This window comes from Schistocerca serialis, chromosome 9 (genome assembly GCF_023864345.2).
Source record: "Schistocerca serialis cubense isolate TAMUIC-IGC-003099 chromosome 9, iqSchSeri2.2, whole genome shotgun sequence".
Taxonomy (NCBI): Eukaryota; Metazoa; Arthropoda; class Insecta; order Orthoptera; family Acrididae; genus Schistocerca; species Schistocerca serialis.
Window position 1 is genome coordinate 406,259,248 of NC_064646.1, and position 27,049 is coordinate 406,286,296.

At 37.2% G+C, this 27,049-nt stretch overlaps 1 protein-coding gene across 1 annotated transcript; it reads left to right on the forward strand.

Moving 5' to 3' along the window:
* The first annotated feature begins 1,716 nt into the window (after positions 1 to 1,716).
* LOC126419050 (protein adenylyltransferase SelO-like) lies at positions 1,717 to 23,705 on the forward strand. The gene is made up of 7 exons (XM_050086121.1): positions 1,717 to 2,437; positions 2,510 to 2,640; positions 2,792 to 2,997; positions 3,099 to 3,356; positions 10,800 to 10,921; positions 11,029 to 11,285; positions 23,294 to 23,705. The coding sequence occupies exons 1-7, from the start codon at positions 1,944 to 1,946 to the stop codon at positions 23,530 to 23,532; spliced, it is 1,707 nt and encodes a 568-aa protein (XP_049942078.1). The 5' UTR covers positions 1,717 to 1,943; the 3' UTR covers positions 23,533 to 23,705.
* Positions 23,706 to 27,049: the final 3,344 nt, after the last annotated feature.

The window sequence follows — 27,049 nt, forward strand, 5'->3', positions numbered from 1 at the left end:
ATTCTGAAGGTGGCAGGGGTAAAATACAGGGAGCGAAAGGCTATTCACATTTTGTACAGACAGTTTGTACAGATGGCAGATATAAGAGTCGATGGACATGAAAGCAGTGTTTGGGAAGGGAGTGAGGCAGGGTTGTAGTGTCTCCCCGATGTTACTCAATCTGTATATTGAGCAAGCAGTAAAGGAAACAAAATAAAAATTCGGAGTAGGTATTAAAATACATAGATAAGAAATAAAACTTTGAGGTTCGCTGGTGATATTGTAATTCTGTCAGAGACAGCAAAAGACCTGGAGAGCAGCTAAATGGAATGGACAGTGTCTTCAAAGGAGGATATAAGATGAACATCAACAAAAGCAAAACGAGGATCATGGAACGTATTCGACTTAAGTCGGGTGATGCTGCGGGAATTAGATTAGGAAATGAGACACTTAAAGTAGTAAAGGAGTTTTGCTATTTGGGGAGCAAAATAACTGATGATGGTCGAAGTAGAGAGGATATAAAATGTAGACTGGCTATGACAAGGAAAGCGCTTGTGAAGAAGAGAAATTTTTTAACATCGAGTATGGATTTAAGTGTCAGGAAGTCGTTTCTGAAAGTATTTGTGTGGAGTGTAACCATGTATGGAAGTGAAACACGAACGATAAATAGTTTGGACAAGAAGGGCACAGAAGCTTTCGAAATGTGGTGCTACAGAAGAATGCTGAAGATTAGATTGGTAGATCACATAACTATTGAGGAGGTACTGAATAGAATTGGGGAGGAGTTTGTGGCAGAACTTCATTAGAAGAAGGGATCGGTTGGTAGGACATGTTCTAAGGCATCCAGGGATCACCAACTTAGTATTGGAGGGCAGTGTGGAGGGTAAAAATCGTAGAGGGAGGCCACGAGATGAATACATTAAGCAGTTTCAGAAGGATGGAGGTTGCAGAAGGTACTGGGAGATGAAGAACCTTGCACAGGATAGAGTAGCATGGAGAGCTGCATCAAACCAGTCTCAGGACTGAAGACCACAACAACAAACAACAGTTGCTAGTAGAGGGGGATACGCAGAACGTCTGAAAATTGGGTCGCCTTCCTACATCACGCGAACTAGTTATATTAACTTCGATCACAACGGACACATGTGTAGGACTGTATTAAATAATGACATGCAGAAAACTAGACTACGTAACACAAGAACGTAGTAATCGTCACACCCCTCTTATATATGTTCCTGTAGCAAGAAATATGCGTAGACCCAGCAGCTCTTATTTCTACCTTTTCTTGAGAATAGTGCCACTTAAAACTTCTCTCAGAGCACTTAGCTGCTTATTTGTAAGAGTATATGACTGTTAATATAAACAGTCAGTCAAGCATGACGTTGCAAATTAGTTAAAGTCTTTTGGCTAGGGTAATATCTCCCATAATTTTCTATTCAGTGCTATTTCTTCCACTTCTGCATTACGACTATATGGCGTGTTCTCTGTCATATGTACTGATTATGCCAGCATTTTACTATCTTCAGCAAAGTACTTACTTCTGATTCTCCTTTATAGGAAATCCATCAGTTATCAGCGAGCTCATTGCCAATGAAACTAACTGCTCTTGCAATTGCAAGTGCGTCGGCTTGGTTGTTTTACTTGTTTCACAAACATCGATATTGCGGAGCGCTGTATCGATGAATAATAACTGAACACACATACCACAGTCTAACATGTTAGACTGTGACACATACATCGAGAAAACTATCAACTGTCGTATTTATCGATTAATCGATATTTAGTGTGTTGTTTTATAATTTTCACTATAAATTTATTATAGTCGCTTAACTGTAAGTGGAAAATATTGAAGCAGTTAGTTGTTATGGCAGCAGTTGACATTCAAAATACAGCCACTCATGAAAATAGGTGTGGCGCCTGTAATGAAGTTTTTCAATTTACATGATGTATCCCATTTGTAATTAATGAAGATTCTTTTGTGTTCGACGATTTTGTGTGTTGTTGCCACTTCGATAACCTGTGACACTTGTGATAAGTGGCCGAAGAATTACACGCACTTAGTGATGGATATAATCGGGCGTGATACTTGTCCCAGGCTGAAAAGAAGCCTAAGTGAATGGCAGTTTTCTTGTAGCAAACTGAAACAGTTGCCCATTGATGAAATAAAAGAAAACTATGTCCGTGGGAATGTAGAAAATGCTGTGTTTTCAGAAGTGTCACCGGTGCCATTAAAAACAAAGCTAAGGCTTGTGTCGATCTCGCGAGATGCATTAACAGACATTCTTGACATGGATCCGGAAATAAGTGACACAGAGGAATTTATTCAGTTTATAGCTGGGAATAAAGTGTTGGATAGTTCAACACCGTTAGCTCACAGATACGGCGGGTACCAGTTTGGACTTTGGGCTTACCAACTAGGAGATGGAAGAGCAGTATCGCTTGGAGAATACGTTAACAGGTGAGCAGCACATCAAGCCTAGATACTATCTGTTGCATGGGTAGTGGTTGATTGATTCATTACACTTTTCAGCAAAGGACAACATTGGGAATTACAACTAAAAGGCTCAGGAAGGACACCATACTCGCGGTTTGGTGATGGACGAGCAGTGCTTCGTTCGTCAGTCAGAGAGTTTCTATGCTCTGAAGCCATGTATTATTTAGGTAGTGGTCACTGCATCATACAAAACATTAAGAACTTAATTTTTTATATGAATAATAGGCTGTATTTTTAGATAGACAGATTTCCAAATCATGATCAATCTTTAAAGAAATTATCTGCAATCAGTTCCTGTTTTCATGAAAATATTTTCAGGGATCCCAACTTCTAGGGCTGCCGCCTTAGTTGTTAGTGAAGATCCTGTTGTAAGGGATCAGTTTTACAAGGGTTATCCTAAAGCAGAGAGAGCAGCTGTAGTGCTCAGGCTAGCACCTTCTTGGTTCCGGTTTGGTTCCCTGGAAATTTTGACAGAGAATGGTGAATTGGCAACTCTTAAAGTTTTAGTAGATTACATCATTCAGGTGACAATTTTTTATAATAACTGTTTAAACACAGTGCTTGGGAAGTGACCAAGTGATAGGCTGTGGTAAAAACACAGTAACACATTAAGATTTTCTTTCAGGAATATTTCCCTGACTTGAAGGATGACAAGAACAAATATGTTCAAATGTTTAGTGATATAGCATATAAGTCAATGGACCTGGCAATACATTGGGATACTGTGGGATTTGCTCATGGTGTACTGAACACAGATAACATGAGCCTTCTTGGAATTACCATTGACTATGGTCCCTTTGGTTTTGTAGAAACTTATGATCCACTCTTTGTGCCAAATTCATCAGATGATGAGAAGAGATATGCTCTTTGTAAACAGCTCGAAGTAAGTGGATCAGCCATATTTGTTAATTTGTGCTAACATATCTTGACACATATTACCTGCACAAGCATTTTTGTTGATTTGTCATACATATCCAAAGTGCAGCAGTATTTGGAAGATTTAATAGGTCTGTTTAACATTTGTTTGTCAAGCAGTGTAATTCAGAAAAAATAAAAATGTTCTGAACTAGTTGTATACATAACTTAATTTCTCAGTGAATTACTTCAGTATACCAAATTTAATTTCTGAATATAATTGATATGAAATTCAGAGAGTCAACTAACTTTTGAATTTATTAAGCTAAAGGAGAAAAGAAGAAGTATTCATCATGAAAACTGTGCTGATGACAACTAAGTTAAAAGAGTCTGTGATGCCATAATTGAATGCCAGTTTCTGAGGTGGTTGTGTGTAGTGGACAGTGCACTGAATACTGACAACACGCACTAAAATATGTATTAGCTAATTTTTAGTGCTACTTGTTAGAAATGAAGGGAATAAACTTGATTGCTTCCTATATGCCACCAAGAGAGATGTCACCAGAATTTCATATTTGTAACTCAGATTGCACAAAACATACAGAGCCAAGAGTGGTGTCATATGTATTGTGGCTACATAACACCTAGCAGTATCATTTGATCTCAGACATTACCTGGTGCTGGAGCTAACTAATTGTCTGCCTGTTGTCTTCTAAGACTCAGAATTTGGTGCCAATCATAAGTGCCTGGACAGGTAGTAGCATGTGAAGTGAGGGACAAGGACGACCTGTGGTGGTTTGACAGTCATATTAGAAAGTTGCTCTGAAACTAAAGAGAGCTTCAGTGCATATTTAAATGTAGCCAAAGCCTCACAGACTAACAAAAGCTATACAGAGTCAAAATTCCCATAAGGAGAGCCATGCACAAAGTGTTCAACTAATTTGAAAGTAAAATTCTGTATATATGTGATCTGACAAAGAATATTAAGAAGTTTTGTTCTTACATTAAATCAGTAAATGAGTCAAAGCCATCTCACCAGACACTTCATGACAAAATGACATTGAAATGTACATTTGTAGAATTTTACTTCTGAGCAGTTCTAAGTCACAAGTTTCCTCCATTGACCATCATAAATAATGTGTGCCTCACATTCCTTTTTTTAGTGCAGGAACTGGAAGCAGTAATTTAGAGCCTCTGCACACTATCTTCCTCCAGTTTGTTTACTGTAAATTCTGAAGTATACTGGGCATTGATTTTGACATGCAGTATCATTGAAATGGCATATACAGACAACTCATATAATACCAATATGGCAACCATGAAGTTGTTTATGCAACCGTAATGAAACATGGCAACAGAAATTTCACCCTAAAACCATATATTAAATAATCTAAAACTAATTAGTAACTGATGGGACACCTGCCAGGAATTTGAGGGTAGCAGGAACAAATCACCATTTCCTGCTCCCCCTTCACATACGTCAAAATCCAAAAATGAAACAAAATTCCATTAACCTCATGGTACGTGAATCCTCCAAAAGAACACTGCAAAATTTTATCATTATCTTCAGTTAACTTATATAGCTAAAATAAATTTCAAGTTACCAACTAACCATGAAACAGTGATTTCTACTGGGAGGAAAATCCACAAATAATGATGTCTTAAATTCACTTCAGCCATGTACCTGAAATGAACACAACAATACTGACTGACCACATTAAAACAAAATTTCAAAGCAACTGAATAATATAGAAATAAGAATATACATCTGGTGTCTTTAACTTCAATTTACCTATAGAGTTAAAATGAAGTCCACAATACCCACTAAACACATATCAATACATTCATAACCAAGTCCAAAAACTAAATAAACACATCTTAGCAACTAATTTAGCTATCAGAAAAAACGACAGTAGCAACCAAATCTCGGGTAGCAAAAACCTAAAAATATAACATAATTCAAAATATGGTCCAAAAACACAAATCAATAAAACCACTAAAATACTTCCCGACTTGCCCATTGCCTACAAATCATTTCCCATTTTTCCTGCAACAGAAACTGTACCAACTAAAATTGAGTTAGAAAACAAAAGCCGCGCGGGATTAGCCGAGCAGTCTAAGGCGCTGCAGTCATGGACTGTGCGGCTGGTCCCGGCGGAGGTTCGAGTCCTCCCTCGGGCATGGGTGTGTGTGTTTGCTCTTAGGTTAGGTAATGTGTAAGCTTAGGGGCTGATGACCTTAGCAGTTAAGTCCCATAAGATTTCACACAGAAAAAAACAAAAAAGAACTTCTTTTGAAATAAATCATAACAGTGTTCAGCTTTTTAAAATTTTTGCAGTCAAGTAGCTTCATCTTAGGCCCAATCCTGTTTTTATTTTAGTAAATGATTTACTGCTACACAGAACATTGCACTCACTTTTATGTGCAGATGATACATCTGTGCTGATTGAAAGTGAGACCACAGGACAAATTCCTCAAAGAGTTATTGGCACCCCATATAGTTAATTGAAAACACTGGTTTGATGTAAGTGAGTTAAAAGTAAACATGAAAACAAAACTACCTCACACAGTTTAAAACTAAACAGTGAAAATCAGGTGACTTGCAAATCACCCATAAAAGTCAGAATCTATCAAATTCTTGGGAATATTTTTAGAAAAAAATTATTCTGGTCTTCGCATATAAGCTACTTGGTAAATGAGCTAAACAGTCTAGCATTCATAATCACAATATTGTCTTATGCAGGTGACATTGACACTAGGAAAGGTCTTTACAACAACTGTTTTGAATCCATTGTAAGATACAGAATAATATTTTGAGGGAATGCAAGTAGTGTAAATCAAAAAACTATCATTAGAAATTTGTGTAATATTAAGCCTAGAGAGTCATGCTGATCTTTATTCAAGGATTAAAACTATTCCATGTATTTACAGTTATGAAATGTTTGTCTTTATCTATACCAGTTCATAATTAAGTATAGAAAACTAATTACAACATATGCATGACACAAGAAACAAAGAGAACTTCATGTTGCCATCTCAGAGAATAAAACTCTACTTCCAAACTCCTCATTACATGGCTATGAAAATTTATAATAAATTAAAAATTTTCACTGTATGGAACTATGTTTCATGAAGATGAGATTACACATCATCCTAGTGAAAAAATGTTGTTATTCACTCGTGGAATTTTTAAATGATGATGAAGATTGCTTTGTAGGGTAATGAAACAAATTTGTAACAATTTTTGTAAATTAAGATTGCTTTTGTTCTTTGTTTGATACATTGTATGTATCACTGATACATTTTCTATATTGATGAGTCTCCTGTGCTTTAAATCAATGGTTTATGTATGTACATCATGAGACAATAAACTTCAGATTCTGAGGGTAGATTTGGTACCACTATCATGTCCATCATTCCTATTACTTTCAGGAATGATGTACAGGCAGAACAACAGTCAGTAATGTTCTGTATGAGCTCGTATTACTCTGATTTTCCCTCTGTGGTCATTTTTCAAAATGTAGGTGGGAGGAAGTAATAATTTTCTTTTAATCTGCTCCCTCTCCATGACGCACAGTGTCTTCCCTTAGAGTTTGATGAACATGTCCATAATGCTTTCATTCTTACTAAATGAAGCTATGATGAAATGTACTGTTCTTTGGATTCTCTCTACATCCTCTATTAATCCTATCTTTAATTAATGGTTCCATCTAACTAGAAAGTCTCAAGAATCAGTGGAGTGAGGAATTTGTAAGCTACTTGTTTAATTTTCCTTGTGATTCATCTTTTGAATCTTAGTCTTGCATCTGCTTTTGCTACATCTGATTTTGTGTGTTTGTACCATTTTAGCTCACTCTGAATGTATACTCCTCAATATTTTATGGTTCTTAGTGTTTCCAGTAATTGATCATCAAATTTGTAATTGGTCAATAATGTTCTGTATGTTACATTTATTTATGTTGAGGGTCAATTGGCAGTCCTTACACCAAACAAATGTCCCTGCATGTTGCTACAGTTATCTGGCATTGTGACTTCAGTGTACAAAACATCATCATCTGAGAATGCTTTCACAGAGTTTTCGGAATTATCCAACACATCATTTACATGAATGGTAACAACCTTATAATACTCCTTTTTGGAATCACTCAAAGTAATTTTTACATCTTATGATATCACCCCGTGTTACAACATGTTGAGATCTATTTGCTAGAAATACCAAATGTAATTACAAAGTTAGTGTGTTATTTCATAAGCTTTGATTTGGTTCGCTATGCAGCTATGCAGAATGTGGATATTTATCAGATGGTTTATTGAAGTCAAGGAACATGGCACCAACCTGGGAGCTGTTATATTCTGCCTTCTTGGTCTCATGGATGAACAGTGTAATCAGAGCTTCACAAGACCACTGTTGGCAGAACTTATGTTGCCTTCTACAGAGGTAATTCTCATTCTCGGAATGGGTCATGATACACAAGCATAAAATTTGATCTATAGTTGCACATGTCAGTAAAACCTATAGTTACATACATGTGTCTGATTGCCCTTATTGAACATGGAAATGACATGTACTGTTTTCCAACCACTTGGAATGCTTTGTTCTTTTGATAACCTACAGAGTGCAACTAGAAGGGTAGCTAGCTCTTTCATGCAGTAGTTGTTTGTTGTAGTAGTTTGTACTATTACAATAAAAAAAAGGAGTTCATATTTTACATTCTTATGGATCTAGTTTGGCAAGTATGGGACTGTTAATCTGTATAGGATAATACAGGAGTGTCATCTGATCGAGTTGCTTTTCCTCTGTAGAGTGACTTAAGTTGAGTTTCTGTTCAAAAATCGCTTATTTCAATGAAAGTTCAGGGCTGTTACTTACTAGGTGATCTGAGATGATGTCCTCATGAGTCAGTTCTGTAACTAACTACTCAGCATAGTTTCCAGAAAACACTTTCAGAGTAATCTCACACGAATCCTTGTCTCTGCCACCCAGTTTAATTGTCTTTCTCTCACAATCTATTGTTAGCAAGTTGAAATTTCTTCCTGATGCAGTAGCATCATTAGAAAATGTACTCTCAGTATTCTCCAATTTTCTGTGAAATGTTCTGCCACTATAGATCATGAGGCAAGTAATTTATAAAAGCATCAATTAGGAGTACCTTATAGCAATGAATACACCACCATTAGCACCCAGCATAAAATTTGTTGCTCTTCACTTCTGGTTTCACCCAGCTTTTTGTTCCAAGTACTGTGTGGGCATTATTGTTGCTAATAAATGAAACTAATTCTTGGACCCTATAACGAAACCTTTTGCAGTTGAGTGACACTAAATAAACATTTTTCTGTTTCTGACTTGCAAGGATGAATGATCTCATCTGTCATTAGTGTGGTTGATGTACGCCTTTCTCCAGTTGTGGCATGTAGTTTACCACCAAGCTTAGGGAGAGCTAACTGGAGTATCTCTAAACTATGAAACATCAATATGCGTAACACACGTACTCTGATACTCAGGTAGCCATTCCCTGTATGTATGTATGTATGCATGCATATCTGATATATCGAGAAAAACTTATTTTCTAATGTGTTCCCACAAATCCGGCATTCAGAGTATATATACATAAGGGGAAAAGAGTCAGTAGTGTCTGGGATAAAGGAGAGAAAAGGTTACATTCTCATAACCACACAATGTAACAGGGTGTCGTTGAAAGTGGTCTACTGACATCTCTCTATAGAATACTCATAAACAAAGAATGTAACAACATAAGGCTGAAAATATTTTGTTGTGTGCAGTGACTGATATATGGAGGAGAAAGCCGGGAACCTGAGTCAGATGAGTACACAGAGTCCCCAATTAATCCAAAGTTGCATCATTCTACGATAAGTTCCATTTTACCTCTTGTATCTGATCCTAGTTTAATTGATCTGGTGTAGAGCTTCATGTTATGGTATCAGTTAATAGAAGCAGATTGGCAGCAAGAAAAAAAAAATGGAAAAATGGTAGATAAAATGATCATCTCCCATGGCATAAATGAGGAGTAAAAGTGGAATGTAATAGCAGAATTTTAAACTTTGTTATAATTAAAAAATGATAAGCAGTTCACTAATGAAGAAACATTAATTATTAGCTAAAATGTATGTTGAGGCACAAGAGATGAAATATGCTGGAAAATGTATATTAAATAAATACTATCATAAAAACAAAAGCTAGAGAGGTAGTCAAGGAGTTAAGCAGATAGATAGGAGGAAACAAGGAAAATTAGTGTTTTAACATTTCATCAATGACTAAGTCATTAGAAACAAATGTAGTCTTGAATTGAACAAGAATGGGGAAGAAATCAGCTCTGTCCTTTTCAGAGGAACTGGACTAGCATTCATCGTACTTGCTTTAGGGAAACTGCAGGAAATTTGGACAGCCCAATGGGGACTTGAATCTCACTCCTTTCAAGTGCAAGCCATATATCTTACTATTACAATGCCCCAAGGAAAGGGTAACAGCAGTAGAGAATGCAAGGGGGGGGGGGGGGGGGCGGCAAGTGTGAATAGGTCTCACGTTGTGAGCATTCTGTACAAACTTAATTGTATATGTAAATAATAATAATAATTTAGTGTGGCTTAATTATTTGGTGCAAGTCTTACCTCAGTTATCCAACACGGGAAAGAGGATCTTCAGTCTAACGTGGAATTCCAACCACTTGTTGTTTCTGGCAACTCCTCAAATTGTTGAGAGGTGAAGTGTAGTTAAAACACAGACTAAAAAATCCATGGTCTCACTGAGATTCAATCCCACAACCTCTCAGTTTCCAGGCATGTGCTTTTGTGCTGGACAACCAGGACTGACATGTATGTATGTAGTTCATGTAAATGTTTTGATAAGAGTTCATGAGTACCAAAATATATAACATATATGACCCTGTCTTTTGATTGCATTGTCCTAGAAGCTTAAATTATGTACACCGCCAAGGGACCATAGACCTCAGTATTTGATGTAAATTTCAACTTGAACCTAGAACCGTTCCTGAGAAAAAGAGTTCTTCGCAATTGAACAGACAGACAGATGGACAACAAAATGATTCTAAAAGCATTCCATTTTTACTGATTGAAGTGCATAACCATAAAAAAGTAAAAGAACAAATCTAAATGATTTAAGATAAATTATGTTTAAAATGTAGCTAGAGCTGTAATTCATATAAGGCTGTATACTGATTGCAAAATGAAATTTTTTGCTAGTATAACTGGTTAAGACTATGATAGAAGTGAAGGCTAAATACCATAGGTCTTAGTGGAAACACTAGTATATCTCATCAATAATCACTTTTTTTTTTAAAAAAAAAGTTCTACGACTTCTAAGTTCCAAGATTTTATGTGATCAACAATAATGTGGCAAATTCATCACAATTTTTTGGAAATATTTATGTCTATGCCCTTACCTGTCACCAAGCATCACTGACAATACTATATTTAACTGGTGCTTGCATTTTAGATTGTCAGATGGAACCTCGAAAAGCTTGCCCATGCTTTGTCTCCTCTCTTAAACAATGATGAGAGGAGCCAGATATTGGATGTTATGAATAGCCTTTCATCTTATTCCACTCAGAAAAGGAGGTGAGGTTTTATTCATTCAATATTGTAACATTTTTCTTTCCAAAATGGGCTCCTTTGTGTAATATGTGAGTTTTAACTCAAAATTATACGGGCGCTTCTAATTTCAGACAAGCATTTGTGAGAAAGTTGGGTTTACAACAGCCTGAAGACTCAGATGATGAGCTAATCACACTCTTGCTTCAGATAATGGCAGAAACAAGAGCTGATTTTACAATGACATTTAGGCAGTTTGGTGAAATTGATCTGACTGATATTACAGACAAATCTAAACTAGACACCCTCTGGTCTTTAGAAAAATTGTCTGGGCACAGATTATTTGAAGACTTTATTGAACTCTATAGGAATAGAGTGAAGAAAGAAAAGGGTAAGTCTTTAAGCTTCCAGTTAGCTATGTCTGTTTGTTTTGTATACTGTAACAATATAACTGATCTTGAGTTTGTAATAATTTATAAGCTGTTGTATAAAGTGTATTGGTTTATCACACTAAACCCATGCAACCAAATTTAATGTTGTCATTATAAATATTTGAATAATGTTAGATAAGGAGTTACTTTTAAACATTTGATCCTGTCGTGAATATAATTTAAGTGTAATTTACTTTATTGGACATGCTAGTATTGACTCGTGTAAGGTGAAACATTGTAAAAAGTGCATATTTCTTCTGACATTCACAGAAATATTTGTAGAGTTAATTCTACCCATGGTAAAAATTAGTATATCACCCTAATATTGTCTATTTAATTTTATCTACGTGTTGAAGTGCAGAGAGAGAAAATAACTGGTTGTTTCTGATCATCACGAGGTCAAATTCATACATTGCCAAAAGATGCATTTAAGATTGAAAACCAGAAACTTTTCTGGCCTTTAGAAATGTTAGTTCCTTCCTCAGTAAGGTAAGAGAAATAGATTTATGAAGCTTATAAAGGAGGGACCCAGCAGTAGTGCAGATGAGGAGAAATCTTTGTTTCCCTTGTCCTCGTAACAGGATGGTGCCTGTCATCCTAGGATCTGAGAGACCTGCCACCAGCTTTTCACCATTCCTGATCTCTCCCTCCAATCCTTCTTTGCCCCCTCTTGATGAATGAACTAATTGGTCTGACAGTTTTCACTTTTAAGGTTATGTATTAATAGCTATTGAATTTTGCATCCTGAGGGTAAATACTGACCAGCCATTCTCTCTCCTTGTAATTAAATAATTTTCTTAAGTGTGTTTTCCTATGGATACTGTCTAAATGTTGGGGTTGTATAAAACTGATCAGTCATGAGTTACAAATATAGATATTAGTGTAGAGTGTTACTGTATATTTGTGAAACTGTCAAGTGTTTTTTTCCAGAGGTTCTGCATTGTCGTTACATTGAGCCAAATGCCATGGGGATGAAAAGGGCACTCATTAAGGTAACATGGGACTGTAGATTATGCTAAGAAGATTGAAACACTGCAGCACAGGAGCTCTCTTTGTGGGTAAAATCTGTGGGAGGTTTGCAGGCCAGGAGTTATAGGATCTTAGGTGTCATGAAAACAAATGTTAAACTTAAACAGATAACACAAAACTTTGAACAGATGTTTAAGGATTGTAACAGATATCTGATAGTGATGGGACTAAAAAGGCCCAGCTAAAGACATAAAATATAGTGTTAGAGAGACTGGGATAAAATATTAGAATAATTCGAAAAGAAATGTGCCGGTGTAAAATGATCGTAATGTCACTTTTCATGATCTGCTATCCAATGTACAGGTGGTACAAAAGAACAGTCAGTAAAATGATTAATTAAAACACAAAACACTTTATTTGAAATAAAATACATTTGTCTTTCTCATTCTCCATGACTGTGGCTGAATGTTTACATGTGGAATTATGTATGCAATTCAATGCCTCGAGATCTAAACACTAGCTGTGTGAAATTGCAACTCTGTAGAAGAATGAACTCTTGACTGTTGACATCAGTTACTATAAACACATGACCATTGATGCCATGTAACACAATGTAAATAACAAAGACTGATAAAGAGCACAACTGTCCACTGAAGAGCAGAAGTAGGCCTTTCTCATGATGGTGGCCCTTGTCACATGTGGCCACTTATCAAGGTGTGACAGTGGCAACTCACAACTCTCAAGGCATGTAGCTATTTCCTTTTTCCAATTGGCACTCTTTGATGCTGTGAGGACAGGCAGTGTTCTTGCAGTGGGCATCGGCTGGAACATCAGTGTTGATGGTCAATGACACCGCATTATTGCCTACAGATGTGTTAGTTCATATAAGAGTGCTGAGGCCACAGACTTGCTGCTGGAGGATGTGGATGTGCTCCATAGATGTTGGAGTGAGCATGTGTAAGCGTCAATTATCCACTACACTCAGTAGTGCTCAAAATGGAGAAGTAGAGTCTTCATAAGAACAGCAAAGAGATACAGTTGTTTTCTTACAGTGGAAGGAGAATGGGGAATGTAAAACTCATCGATGAATGTCACAAATGTATGGAGAGCACCAAATGTCCATTGCATTTCCAATGCTCAGTCCAGCCTCTGGGACAGAGACGGCCACTGTCATTCTTCAGTCTTCCATAATAAGGACATCCATCTGCTTTACAATGATATCAGTAATGTGGTGTGGCATTCATTGATTCTACATTGGCCAATGTCCTTGAATTGCTTCTATCATGCCTTGACCCTCAAAATGGACATGACTCTTTGTATACTTGTCCCATTCTTTCATTAATTCTCCACTCCTTCTGCTGCCAGAAATGAGCTATACTCCTTTGCTCTTCTTCTGTTTTCAGCATGACTGAATGCTGATCATCTTGTTATCCAAATGAGTAGGGAATTTTTTTTTTGAGGGGTGATTGGGGGGGGGGGGGGGGGGAAGAATAGAAATCTTCCAGCTTCTTCTTCTCTGGGTTTCTGACAGTGTTGAAAGAATCTCTGATTTATCACACAAGAATAAGTGGAAAAGTGGAATCTGTGCATGCTGTCAGAATATTAGCAAGCTAAAAAGTGAAGTATTTGAATATTTGTCAGTGGTAAATGTTAGACTATAAATTCAAAGGCTCAGGGTTCAGTCCTCAAACAGTCTTAGCTTTTTCTCCTTTTTTTCTTACTTAAAGTCCCTTGCACCTCTTATTTAATTCTTTCTTAAGGAACTTACATTGCTACATTCCTTTCTTTCCACAAATACAATTGCATTACCTTCTTTTGTCAATCAGGTGAAGTATTTCTTTTGTTATCCAAAATTAGTTCGTATCTATATTTGCCAATCCAGCCTCTGTCATTGCTCTTCACAGTGTAAGGGCAACAACATTATTATTGTATAAGGAATTCAACTGTTAAACAAAGAAGTGGGTGGAAAAGAGTACATTGAGGACCTCTAAGGGGACCAAATGTCTGCTAATGTGACTGAAGAAGAAATAGGCATTGATGTGGATGTTGTAGGGCATCCAGCATCAGAATCACAGTTTGAAAAAGCTTTGGAAGAGTTATTGTCAAACAAGGAGAAGACATAGATGAAATTTCTTCATAATTCTTAAAATCAGTAGTGGAAGTGGAAACCAAAGATTATTCAAGTTAGTATGTAGAATGTAGAAGAATGGAGGTACACCATGAAAGTTTCGGAAGTGTTGTTTATATAGTCACAAAGATATTAAAGGCAAATTAATGTGGGAAATATTGCACAGTCAGTTTAACAACTGCTGGCAAGAATAACATACAACAGAGTGGAAACAGGGCTTGAAGGTATGTTTAATGACAGTAAATTTGGCTTTAGGAAAGATACAAGCATCAGGGAAGGACAAAGATTGTCCATTTCTATGAACTTGAAATTAATCCACTGCACTGTTGCTGACTGTCCTCTTGGGTGTATGAAGGAACAATAATTGACATTTACGACAAACTGTAAGGTTCTATAACATCATGTGTATGTGTATTTATCCACAAATGTTGTGTACTTGTATTGGTTTTCGTTATACAAAAAATAAATAAACAGGGAAGCAGTTTCTTATGTTGCCCTTGATATAACAGCGGCAAAAGTTCAGAAAAATCAAGAGAGATTTGTAGGATTTCTTGACCTAGGAAAAGTGTCTGACTGTGTAAAATGGTGCGAATGTTTGAAATTCTCAGAAAAAATAGGTATAAGCTACAGGGAAAGACATAGGATACAATATTTACAAGAACCAAGTGAGATCAATAAGAATGAAAGAACAACAGAGAAGTCCCTGATTTAAAGAAGTTGTAAGACAAAGATTCAGTTTCTCTCCTCCACTCTTCAATCTGGACAGTGAAGAAGAATGATAAAAATTAAAGACAGGCTTAGGAGTGAATCGAATTCAAGGCAGAAGGATATCAACAATATTCACTGTGAGTGGACTGTTAATGAGCACAGATTTTGGACTGACAATAAAGCAAAGAAAGAAGAAAATAAATAGGAGTAGTAGAAATGAGAATAGTGATAAGCTTGGTATCACAATTGGGAACCATGAAATCCACAACGTGAAGGAACTCTGATACCTTGGAAGCAAAATAACACACAACAGATGAAGCAAGGAGGACACTTAGAAACAGACTAATATAGAACAACAGGGCAGTCCTTCCTAAAAGAAGCCTTGTATCGAGCATTGGCCTTATTTTGTAGAAGGAATTCCTGAGAATGTCTTTTTGCAGCGCAGAACTGTATGGCAGTGAATCATGGGTTGTGATTACACTGGGAAAGAGAATTGGAGCATTTCAGATGTGGTGTTTAAAAAAGACACTGATAAACTACTTACTCTGGTATCCATTGTCCGGTATCTGTAGTCTCATAGAATGTTAAAATCTCATCATCATTCCTCTGTTCTTCCATATCCCAATTCTTTACACATTGATTTTTCCTGATGATATCTTAAATTTCAGTCTACTCTCCATCATTATTAAACTGTGATCTGAGCCTATATTTGCCCTCGGATATGCCTTGCAATCCATTGTCTGTTTACAGAATCTGTCTCACCACGATGTAATCCAGCTTGTATCATCTTGTGTTTCCAGTTCCTTTCCAAGTGTGCCGCCTTCTCTTGTGATTCTTGAACAATATATCTGCTGTTACCAGCTGAAATTTATTGCATAGCTCAAGCAGACTTTCTCTTCTGTCGTTCCTGCTACCAAGCTATAGCAATGAAAATAAACAATTTTTGATAATATGATGTAATTGGATAGATTAAAAATGTACTCACAGAGCAGTGGCAGGAAAACACACATGTAAAAAAAAAAAAAAGGTTTTACTTATGCAGGCATTTGGAGCCAGAGGCTCCTTCTTCTGGCAGAAGTGTTGAAGGGAAAGGAAGAGGGGCGAAGGAAAAGGACTGGAGTGTTTAAGGGGTAGAGTTCAGAAAAGTCACCCAGAACCCTGGGTCAGGAGAGACTTACTGGACAGGTTGAAAAGGAAAGACTGATTGTTGGGGACTATACTGCACAAGATTTGAAAACCCGAGAGTTTAAGGGTGAAAGACACGGTAATATGCAAGACAGAGATTACTGCTGAAACATCATTCACAAGTTAATAAGAGTGAAAACCTAAGTGCATTGCATGTAATAGAGATGAGAGGGGGACGGTGAACAATAGACAGGTCAGAAAATGAAAGTTGTGGAAAACTAAAATGGAGTGAAGAAAGGAGTAGTTACTGTGAAGAAATGCTGAGACAGAAGAAATTAAAGTAAGTTATGGCCAGGTTGGAGGCAGGAACCAAGGACATGTTGTTGTGCTAGTTACCACTTGTGGAGTTGTGAGAAACTGGTGTATGGAGGAAGAAGCCAGATGGCATGTATAGCAAAACAGGCACTGAGGTCACAACTGTCATGTTGTGGAGCGTGGTTTGCTACAAGATATTGTGTGTCACCGGTATACACCCTTGCCTGTGCCTATTAACCAAGTTATCATCAGTTAGGATGACTGGGCATATACTGGGAACACACAATATCCTGTTGCTGAGCACACTCTACAACATGACAGTCGTCACCTTGGTGCCTGTTTCACCATACGCGCCATCCGGATTCTTTCCCCAGACATCAGTTTCTCAGAAATCAGCAGGTGAAAAGTAGAATTACAACATGTCCTTGGGTCTTGCCACCAACCTGGCATTAATTTATGTTAATTTCTTCCGTATCAGCATTTCTTCACGGTAACTAATCCTTTCTTCACTCTATTTTAGTTTTCTGCATTTTTCATTTTTTGACCTGTGTATTTTTCGCTGTCCCCCTCACATCTCTATTACATACAATGCACTTAGCTTTTCACTGTTATTAACCCGTGCATAGTTTTTTAGCAGTAATCTCTGTCTTGCATATTACCATATCTTACATCTTTTAAGCTCTCAGGTTTTCAAGTCTCATCTGGTGCAGTCCCCAAAAGTCAGCCCTTCCTTCTCATTCCATCCAGTTAGTCTCCCCTGACCTGGGGTCTTTGTTATGTTTCCAAACTCTACCCATTTTCTTAAACCGCTTCAGTCCTTATCCTTAACCCGTCTCCCTCCCCTTCAACACTTCTTCCAGAAGAAGCAGCCTTTGGCTCCGAAAGCTTGCATACATAAAATCTCTTTTTATATATGTGTTCTCTTGCTGCCACTTGGTGGATAGCTTTCTTATTTATCCAATTACATTATATTGCTACCAAGTTAAATTGGCATATATGCACAGTTAGCTTGATTCCGTAATTTACTTGCATGTGCTATATGTATAATACAACTTGGCTTTTTGCATTGGATGCTGGAAACATGCATGTGCGATTGGCACCTAGTTATGGGCTGCTGCAGAGAGAGGAGAGATACAATGGGAACAAGCCCCACCCCTTTCTCACAGTGCAGGCTGCACATTGCATTCACAGTGCCTACTATGTTGCTACAATATGTTGTATTGTTTAGCAGGTAAGGTGGGCAGCTAGCGGAAACATGCCATATTGGCCCAAAATCGTCTGGCTTCCTCTGACTCCTTTTCTTCCAGAAAAAGTCCATGTTAAATTGTGCTTATATTATTTTTCAAAAACACTTCATGAGAACATTAAGGATAAAACAGTATATAAAGAGAGCTTAAGTGTCGAGTAGGAAGAATTTACCGTGAGTCCAATGCCAGCTCTAAATTTAACATATTTGCAGCCATTTTAGAAAATAGTCCTCTCCCTCCAGATAATTCAGTGCAATTAGGAAACCTCAAATAAATCTTGAATTACTACAGATATCATACTATCTTCAGAATGAAACTGGAATGTCTACAAAATAGTCTGTGCAGATGGTGATCAAGGAAATTTACATATTACAAATAGTATTGCAGCAATATAGAAAAATTGTAAAAATAATCATGTTCCCTGAAATTAAAAGCACAGACAATACAATAAATATGTTGTTGTTGTTGTGGTCTTCGTCCTGAGACTGGTTTGATGCAGCTCTCCATGCTACTCTATCCTGTGCAAGCTTCTTCATCTCCCAGTACTTACTGCAACCTACATCCTTCTGAATATGCTTAGTGTATTCATCTCTTGGTCTCCCTTACAATATTTACCCTCCACGCTGCCCTCCAATGCTAAATTTGTGATCCCTTGATGCCTCAGAACTTGCCCTACCAACCGGTCCCTTCTTCTTGTCAAGTTGTGCCACAAACTCCTCTTCTCCCCTATTCTATTCAATACCTCCTCATTAGTTACGTGATCTACCCATCTAATCTTCAGCATTCTTCTGTAGCACCTCATTTTGAAAGGTTCTATTCTCTTCTTGTCCAAACTATTTATCGTCCATGTTTCACTTCCATACATGTCTACACTTCATACAAATACTTTCAGAAATGACTTCCTGACACTTAAATCTATACTCAATGTTAAAAAATTCCTCTTTTTCAGAAACGATTTCTTTGCCATTGCCAGTCTACGTTTTATATCCTCTCTACTTCAACCGTCATCAGTTATTTTGCTCCCCAAATAGCAAAACTCCTTTACTACTTTAAGTGTCTCATTTCCTAATCTAATTCCCTCAGCATCACCCGACTTAATTCTACTACATTCCATTATCCTCGTTTTGCTTTTGTTGATGTTCATCTTCTATCCCCCTTTCAAGACACTGTCCATTCCGTTCAACTGCTTTTCCAAGTCATTTGCTGTCTCTGACAGAATTACGATGTTATCGGCGAACCTCAAAGTTTTTATTTCTTCTCCATGGATTTTAATGCCTACTCTGAATTTTTCTTTTGTTTCCTTTACTGCTTGCTCAATATACAGATTGAATAACATCGGGGAGAGGCTACAACCCTGTCTCACTTCCTTCATAACCACTGCTTCCCTTTCATGCCCCTCAACTCTTATAACTGCCATCTGGTTTCTGTACAAATTGTAAATAGCCTTTCGCTCCCTGTATTTTACCCCTGCCACCTTCAGAATTTGAAAGAGAGTATTCCAGTCATCATTGTCAAAAGCTTTCTCTTAGTCTACAAATGCTAGAAATGTAGGTTTGGCTTCTAAGATAAGGTGTAAGGTCAGTATTGCCTCACGTGTTCCAACATTTCTACGGAATCCAAACTGAGCTTCCCTGAGGCCGACTTCTACCAGTTTTTCCATTCGTCTGTAAAGAATTCGCGTTAGTTTTTTTGCAGCTGTGACTTATTAAACTGATAGTTCGGTAATTTTCACATCTGTCAACACTTGCTTTCTTTGGGATTGGAATTATTATATTCTTCTTGAAGTCTGAGGGTATTTCACCTGTCTCATACATCTTGCTCACCAGATGGTAGAGTTTTGTCATGACTGGCTCTCCCAAGGCCGTCAGTAGTTCTAATGGAATGTTGTCTACTCCCGGGGCCTTGTTTCGACTCAGGTCTTTCAGTGCTCTGTCAAACTCGTCATGCAGTATCATATCTCCCATTTCATCTTCATTTACATCCTCTTCCGTTTCCATAATATTTTCCTCAAGTACATCGCCCTTGTTTAGACCCTCTATATACTCCTTCCACCTTTCTGCTTTCCCTTCTTTGCTTAGAACTGGGTTTCCATCTGAGCTCTTGATATTCATACGAGTGGTTCTCTTTTCTCCAAAGGTCTCTTTAATTTTCCTGTAGGCAGTATCCATCTTACCCCTAGTGATATGTACCTCTACATCCTTACATTTGTCCTCTAGCCATCCCTGCTTAGCAGTTTTGCACTTCCTGTCGATTTCATTTTTGAGATGTTTGTATTCCTTTTTGCCTGCTTCATTTACAGCTTTTTTGTATTTTCTCCTGTCATCAATTAAATTCAATATTTCTTCTGTTACCCAAGGATTTCTACCAGCCCTCGTCTTTTTACCTACTTGATCCTCTGCTGCCTTCACTACTTCATCCCTCAGAGCTACCCATTCTTCTTCTACTGTATTTCTTTCCCCCATTCCTGTTAATTGTTCCCTTATGCTCTCCCTGAAACTCCGTACAACCTCTGGTTTAGTCAGTTTATCAAGGTCCCATCTCCTTAAATTTCCACCTTTTTGCAGTTTCTTCAGCTTTAATCTACAGTTTGTAACCAATAGATTATGGTCAGAGTCCACATCTGCCCCTGTTCCTAAATCTCTGTCTTACCATTATATAATCTATCTGATACCTTTTAGTATCTCCATGGTTCTTCCATGTATACAACCTTCTTTCATGATTTTTGAACCAAGTGTTAGCTACGATTAATTTATGCTCTGTGCAAAATTCTACCAGGCGGCTTCCTCTTTTCATTTCTTATCCCCAATCCATATTCACCTACTATGTTTCCTTCTCTCCCTTTTCCTACTCTCGAATTTCAGTCACTCATGAGTGTTAAATTTTCATCTCCCTTCACTATGTGAATAATTTATTTTATCTCATCATACATTTCATCAATGTCTTCATCATCCGCAGATCTAGTTGGCATATAAACTTGTACTACTGTAGTAGGCATGGGCTTCGTGTCTATCTTGGCCACAATAATCCGTTCACTATGCTGTTTGTAGTAGCTTACCCCCACTCCTATTTTTTTATTAATTATTAAAGCTACTCCTGCATTACCCCTGTTTGATTTTGTATTTATAACCCTGTATTCACCTGACCAAAAGTGTTGTTCCTCCTGGCCACCGAATTTCACTAATTCCCACTATATCTGACTTCAACCTATCCATTTCCCTTTTTAAGTTTTCTAACCTACCTGCCCGATTAATGGATCTGACATTCCACACTCCGATCCGTAGAAAGCCAGTTTTCTTTCTCCTGATAACGACGTCCTCCTGAGTAGTCCCCGCCCGGAGATCCGAATGGGGGACTATTTTACCTCCGGAATATTTTACCCAAGAGGACACTATCATCATTTAACCATACAGTAAAGCTGCATGCCCTCAGGAAAAATTACGGCTGTAGTTTCGCCTTGCTTTCAGCCGTTCGTAGTAAACAGCACAGCAAGGCCGTTTTGGTTACTGTTACAACGCCAGATCAGTCTATCATCCAGACTGTTGCCCCTGCAACTACTGAAAAGGCTGCTGCCCCTCTTCAGGAACCACACGTTTGTCTGGCCTCTCAACAGATACACCTCCATTGTGGTTGCACCTACGGTACGGCTATCTGTATCGTTGAGGCACGCAAGCCTCCCCACTAACGGCAAGGTCCATGGTTCATGGGGTGGAGGGGGGGGGGGGGGGGTCCATTGAGATAGGCACACTTATATCACTCTGAGATGCAAACATACATAAAATCTGAAGCAGCTTATGACATGCTGCAGCTGAACTAATATTGGCTGAGGTGGCCACAGATCAAGGACGTATTTTATATATTGATGCCCAGTGGAGATACTAGAGAAATATGATAAGACATTTTTCATTTGTGGCAGATGTTTTTAATACTTACCATTTGAAAAGGAAGTAAATTTTGTATTTAGTGTTGCATCAAATATGAAAGCATTAGACAGGTACTATTTAAAAGTAGGTGGAAAACATGATGCAAGTGGTTCAAAAGAGAAGGCAAAACAGTACACCAGAGAAACAATACAAAGGAAATTGATTGAAGTTGAAATTTCTTACACATTCTCGTCTGTAATAAATAAAATTATGAAGCCATTTTAAAGTATAATTTCACATTGGGTTGATGATATTTTCAATTGGACACAAAAAAGTAATTCAGTTTTTTGGTGCGAAGTTTAAATATTGGCATGCCTATTAAAAAGATGGCTCTACAGATATCAGTAACTAGTGGTCAGCCCCTCTCTTTACGTAATTTTGAGAATATTTGAGACAGTGACTGTTTGTCACTTATCTGCGCAATAGTGGGATACTAAGTCAATTACAATTTGGATTTTAAATGATCACTAAACTGAGACAATAGTTTATACATTTGATGAATACAATAAAATTTTTAAATGATAGAATATCACCAGTTAGAATTTTCTATGACTTATTAAATTCATCATTTGTTTCAGTGAAAACTTTCTATTGAAGGAATTATATTTTTATGGAATGCATGGCTCAGCACATACTTGGTTTAGTTTCTTTTTAAGGAAAAAGTTGCAGAAAATTGCAGTTGGCTTTCTAAACAATTCACAGAGAGGTTCACAATTGTTATATCCTCTTCATGTGAAAAAATGACAATGGATATTTTGTAGTGCAATACCATGAATTACAGTGGGTTTTTCACAGTGTACTATCATGGGCTTCTTGATTTATGTTGATCAACCATTTCATTTAAATCAGGAATTTCTTATTAAGGATGATGCATTTTTTATTTTGGGCCAAGTAAAAAATGCACCAGCAAAGAAAATATTAATGATTTTCTTTCATCAAAAGTTGTCACCCTGTATGGCACAAATATGCAAAAGGAAGTAGTCAGAATTAGGTTTTGGGTTAAGATTTGTAGGCATTGGTTTAACCTCTAGGAACAGCAGGCTCACAACATTTATTAACTGATGAAATTTGCCATTTACACCTCTGAGTTCAAAAATTCAACAGTAGAAGGAAAACTAATCTATACTTTCCTCTGATGAATCTATTTTTGGCACAGAACAGAGTATAAGACATAGCTACAAAATTCTTTGATTACTAATCCATAGAAACAAAATGTCTGACAGATGGCAGAAATGTTTTCAAACATAGATTTACGTTATTTTTCCTTAATGATACCTGTACTGTAGAGGAACCCCTCAATAGGAAGAAGTAATCGATTACAGACATGAAAATGACCCACATATTGCAATGTAAATACATGTTTTAAAGAGTTATATACTAGGTACGTTGAGATGACACATTCCATCTCATTACATTTATATTGAATATGATGTATGGAATATGTAATCTGCCAGAGAACAAATAATGTGTTCTTATTGTTTGACCCATCAAAATATTTACTGTTCTGCTTTGTTTCCAGTAACTGACCACTGAATACCATTTATAATCATTCACAGGCTTAACTGAGGAAGTACGGAAGGAACGGATACTGAAATTCAATCCACGCTACGTTCTTCGTAACTGGATGGCACAGGTTGCTATTGAGCGAGCAGAAGACAATGACTTTACTGAAGTCCAGATGCTGCATGAGATACTGAAAAACCCTTTCACAGTTCAAGAAGAGGCAGAAAAGCGTAAATTTGCAGACCCTCCTCCGGAGTGGTCACTGTTCCTCCGAGTTAGCTGTTCCAGCTGAAACATTCAGTGCAATGTAAAAATATGTTATTTCACCATAATATTGTTTCTATTTAGTGTCTGCCTTACTTTTTTTCTGAATTGTATTGTGCGTTTCTTAATGTTGATTATTAGCCACTTTGAGAGATTCTGGCACTTCTGTTACTATTTGAAATAAAATGGGTTGAAACTAAATTTTGTTTTGACATTGAATATATATTCAAGAATTTAAACAGTTTACACCAATTCCCTAACGCGAATTCTTTACAGACGAATGGAAAAACTAGTAGAAGCCGACCTCGGGGAAGATCAGTTTGGATTCCGTAGAAATATTGGAACACGTGAGGCAATACTGACCCTACGACTTATCTTAGAAGCTAGATTAAGGAAAGGCAAACCTACGTTTCTAGCATTTGTAGACTTAGAGAAAGCTTTTGACAATGTTGACTGGAATACTCTCTTTCAAATTCTAAAGGTGGCAGGGGTAAAATACAGGGAGCGAATGGCTATTTACAATTTGTACAGAAACCAGATGGCAGTTATAAGAGTCGAGGGACACGAAAGGGAAGCAGTGATTGGGAAGGGAGTGAGACAGGGTTGTAGCCTCTCCCCGATGTTATTCAATCTGTATATTGAGCAAGCAGTGAAGGAAACAAAAGAAAAATTCGGAGTAGGTATTAAAATCCACGGAGAAGAAATAAGAACTTTGAGGTTTGCCGATGACATTGTAATTCTGTCAGGGACAGCAAAGGACTTGGAAGAGCAGTTGAACGGAATGGATAGTGTCCTGAAAGGAGTATATAAGATGAACATCAACAAAAGCAAAATGAGGATCATGGAATGTAGTCGAATTAAGTCGGGTGATGCTGAGGGAATTAGATTAGGAAATGAGACACTTAAAGTAGTAAAGGAGTTTTGCTATTTGGGGAGCAAAATAACTGATGATGGTCGAAGTAGAGAGGATATAAAATGTAGACTGGCAATGGCAAGGAAAGCGTTTCTGAAGAAGGGAAATTTGTTAACATCGAGTATTGATTTAAGTGTCAGGAAGTCGTTTCTGAAAGTATTTGTATGGAGTGTAGCCATGTATGGAAGTGAAACATGGACGATAAATAGTTTGGACAAGAAGAGAATAGAAGCTTTTGAGATGTGGTGCTACAGAAGAATGCTGAAGATTAGATGGGTGGATCACATTACTAATGAGGAGGTATTGAATAGAATTGGAGAGAAGAGAAATTTGTGGCACAACTTGACCAGAAGAAGGGATCGGTTGGTAGGACATGTTCTGAGACATCGAGGGATGACCAGTTTAGTATTGGAGGGCAGCCTGGAGGGTAAAAATCGTAGAGGGAGACCAAAAGATGAATACACTAAGCAGATTTATAAGGATGTAGGTTGCAGTAAGTACTGGGAGATGAAGAAGCTTGCACAGGATAGAGTAGCATGGAGAGCTGCATCAAACCAGTCTCAGGACTGAAGACCACAACAACAACAACAACAACAACACCAATTCCATGGTAATGTACAATATGACTGTTTTTTTAATAAATTGTTTTTTATTCTATATGCTCTTTGCTTTGGCCTCTTGTAACATTTGTGTTGACATTCAAAATTCTACTCTGAAAATGTGTTGTCATATTCAGTCATATTAATATATGCTCTTTTTTAAGAATAGACGTAACATGGCACATCCAACGGCCGTACCTTTTGTGTAGATGGTCAGCCACATTGTGATGTCCTATTAGATTTTATGACCAGCTTTTTCCCCAACTAATTAGATGCTTGTATCTTTATTTATCTTTGTTAAGTTATTGTAAAACTTAAAACTAGTAAAGGGCTCCATTATGGTGACAATAAATATTATGTGTTGTAAAACTATATACTGTATTTGCCCGAGTATAAGATGACTCCCCCTTTTTTTTCGGAGGCTTCTTGAGAAAAGTTTTATTTTTAACATATTCTGACTTATCAAAGTTACAAACTGTTTTATTGACATAAAATCTCTGTCTAAAAAGTTAGATTTGTACCTATACTAAATTTATGTCATGTATTGGTTGTCTACATTTTGATAAAAATTGGAGAAATAAAATAAAAATCATAATCATCATCATTGTCATCATCATCATCATCATCCTAATGTCACAGCTGAAAAATTTATATCTTCATTGTCACAAATATTTGACTGCTTTTTCGAATATATTGTGATTCCTACAGTTGTGGTTACTGTGGGACCTGATAACACACCCATTTTTAAACGAATACATAGCGGATTTCATATCTATACTGATGTGATAATATTACAATGTCACCTGCTTCCAAAATGCCTTCCGTTCTCTCATTGGCTGCGTAGAACTAGCAGCTGACACACCTTCTTTTGTTTTCGTCACATGTCACAATGAGCAAAGCAAGAGTGTGGCAAGAAACACATAAGTATGCCATTGACCCCTATCTGGACTTATACCATATCCTGCAGAAATGAATACTATTGTTGAGTATTTGTCCAATTTTAAAGTCAGTTCAATTCCGAAAAGGATTCAGGTAAACTGCAGTTTGAACATGGCAGATGCTCGTAAAAAGCCAAAGTATGTGGTTTACATTCCCATGATTGGTAAAATGACATAATTTGCTGCCCACACATTGCTCTCCTCCCCACAGTCCTCTAGTTCTCAGTCAAGCAGTCATCACTTTTACCTCTCCAACCCTTCTGTACTGCTGTGCTTGAGCAACTGGAAACATAGACTGCTGAAGCAGCAGATCATATGTAACAACAGCAACTAATACATAAATAAAAAATACATAAATTTAGATTCTGTCCGATTCTCACACTTTCACTCGCCCTGTGATCTACTGATGTCTGGTGGTACCATCTCCGTGACAGGTCTTGCTGCTATGATGTATTCTCAGAACAATTAGAGTCAGTTTAATTTGAATGATTTCATTTGTTAAATAGTTCGTTCTGGATTAATTTTCCTTCTCATTTCATCTGAGTGTCACCTTCATGTTCTAAAGCTGATTAAAAGCTGGTAACATTTTTACTCAATATTCTAATACGTGAAGAGCAGCCGAATTTCTCATTTGCAACCCACTTAGTAAATCATTACATCATCTCATAATCAAGTTAAATATTGATCTGAATTCAGAATCAAGTAATGTTTTTTGAAGGACAACATTTCCACTTTTGAATGTTACATTTACTTAAAAAGTAGCAATAATATTTTTATATGGTATCTACACAATGAGAACTTTTATTACAAACCTGTTCAAGTATAACAACAGTTTCTGAGATTATAGAATTTAGTGCTATTTCCTCCTGTTTTACAAAACCATCTGATTTTAAACAGAGCAATAGATTGTTGCAGTGGCTAGTTCATAGTTTCTCAAGTATCTCGGGTACTGCAGTATGAGTCGAATGTCATGTGATCGTTCGAGCGTGTCATTACTCAATACTGTATTGAGACCTTCAGTGTACCAGCAGATCTCAAACCTGTTCAAAAGTGAGTTTAGTTTGCCCAACCTTGCCCTTATTAATTCTTCAAAAT

What these genes read in the sequence shown, in the direction of transcription:
- LOC126419050 (XM_050086121.1), top strand. Translation starts at nt 1,944, where the DNA reads ATGAAGATTCTTTTGTGTTCGACGATTTTGTGTGTTGTTGCCACTTCG. An exon ending in CTTGGAGAATACGTTAACAG is followed by an intron (nt 2,438 to 2,509) that starts GTGAGCAGCACA and finishes TACACTTTTCAG; the next exon opens with CAAAGGACAACATTGGGAAT. An exon ending in TGAAGCCATGTATTATTTAG is followed by an intron (nt 2,641 to 2,791) that starts GTAGTGGTCACT and finishes AAATATTTTCAG; the next exon opens with GGATCCCAACTTCTAGGGCT.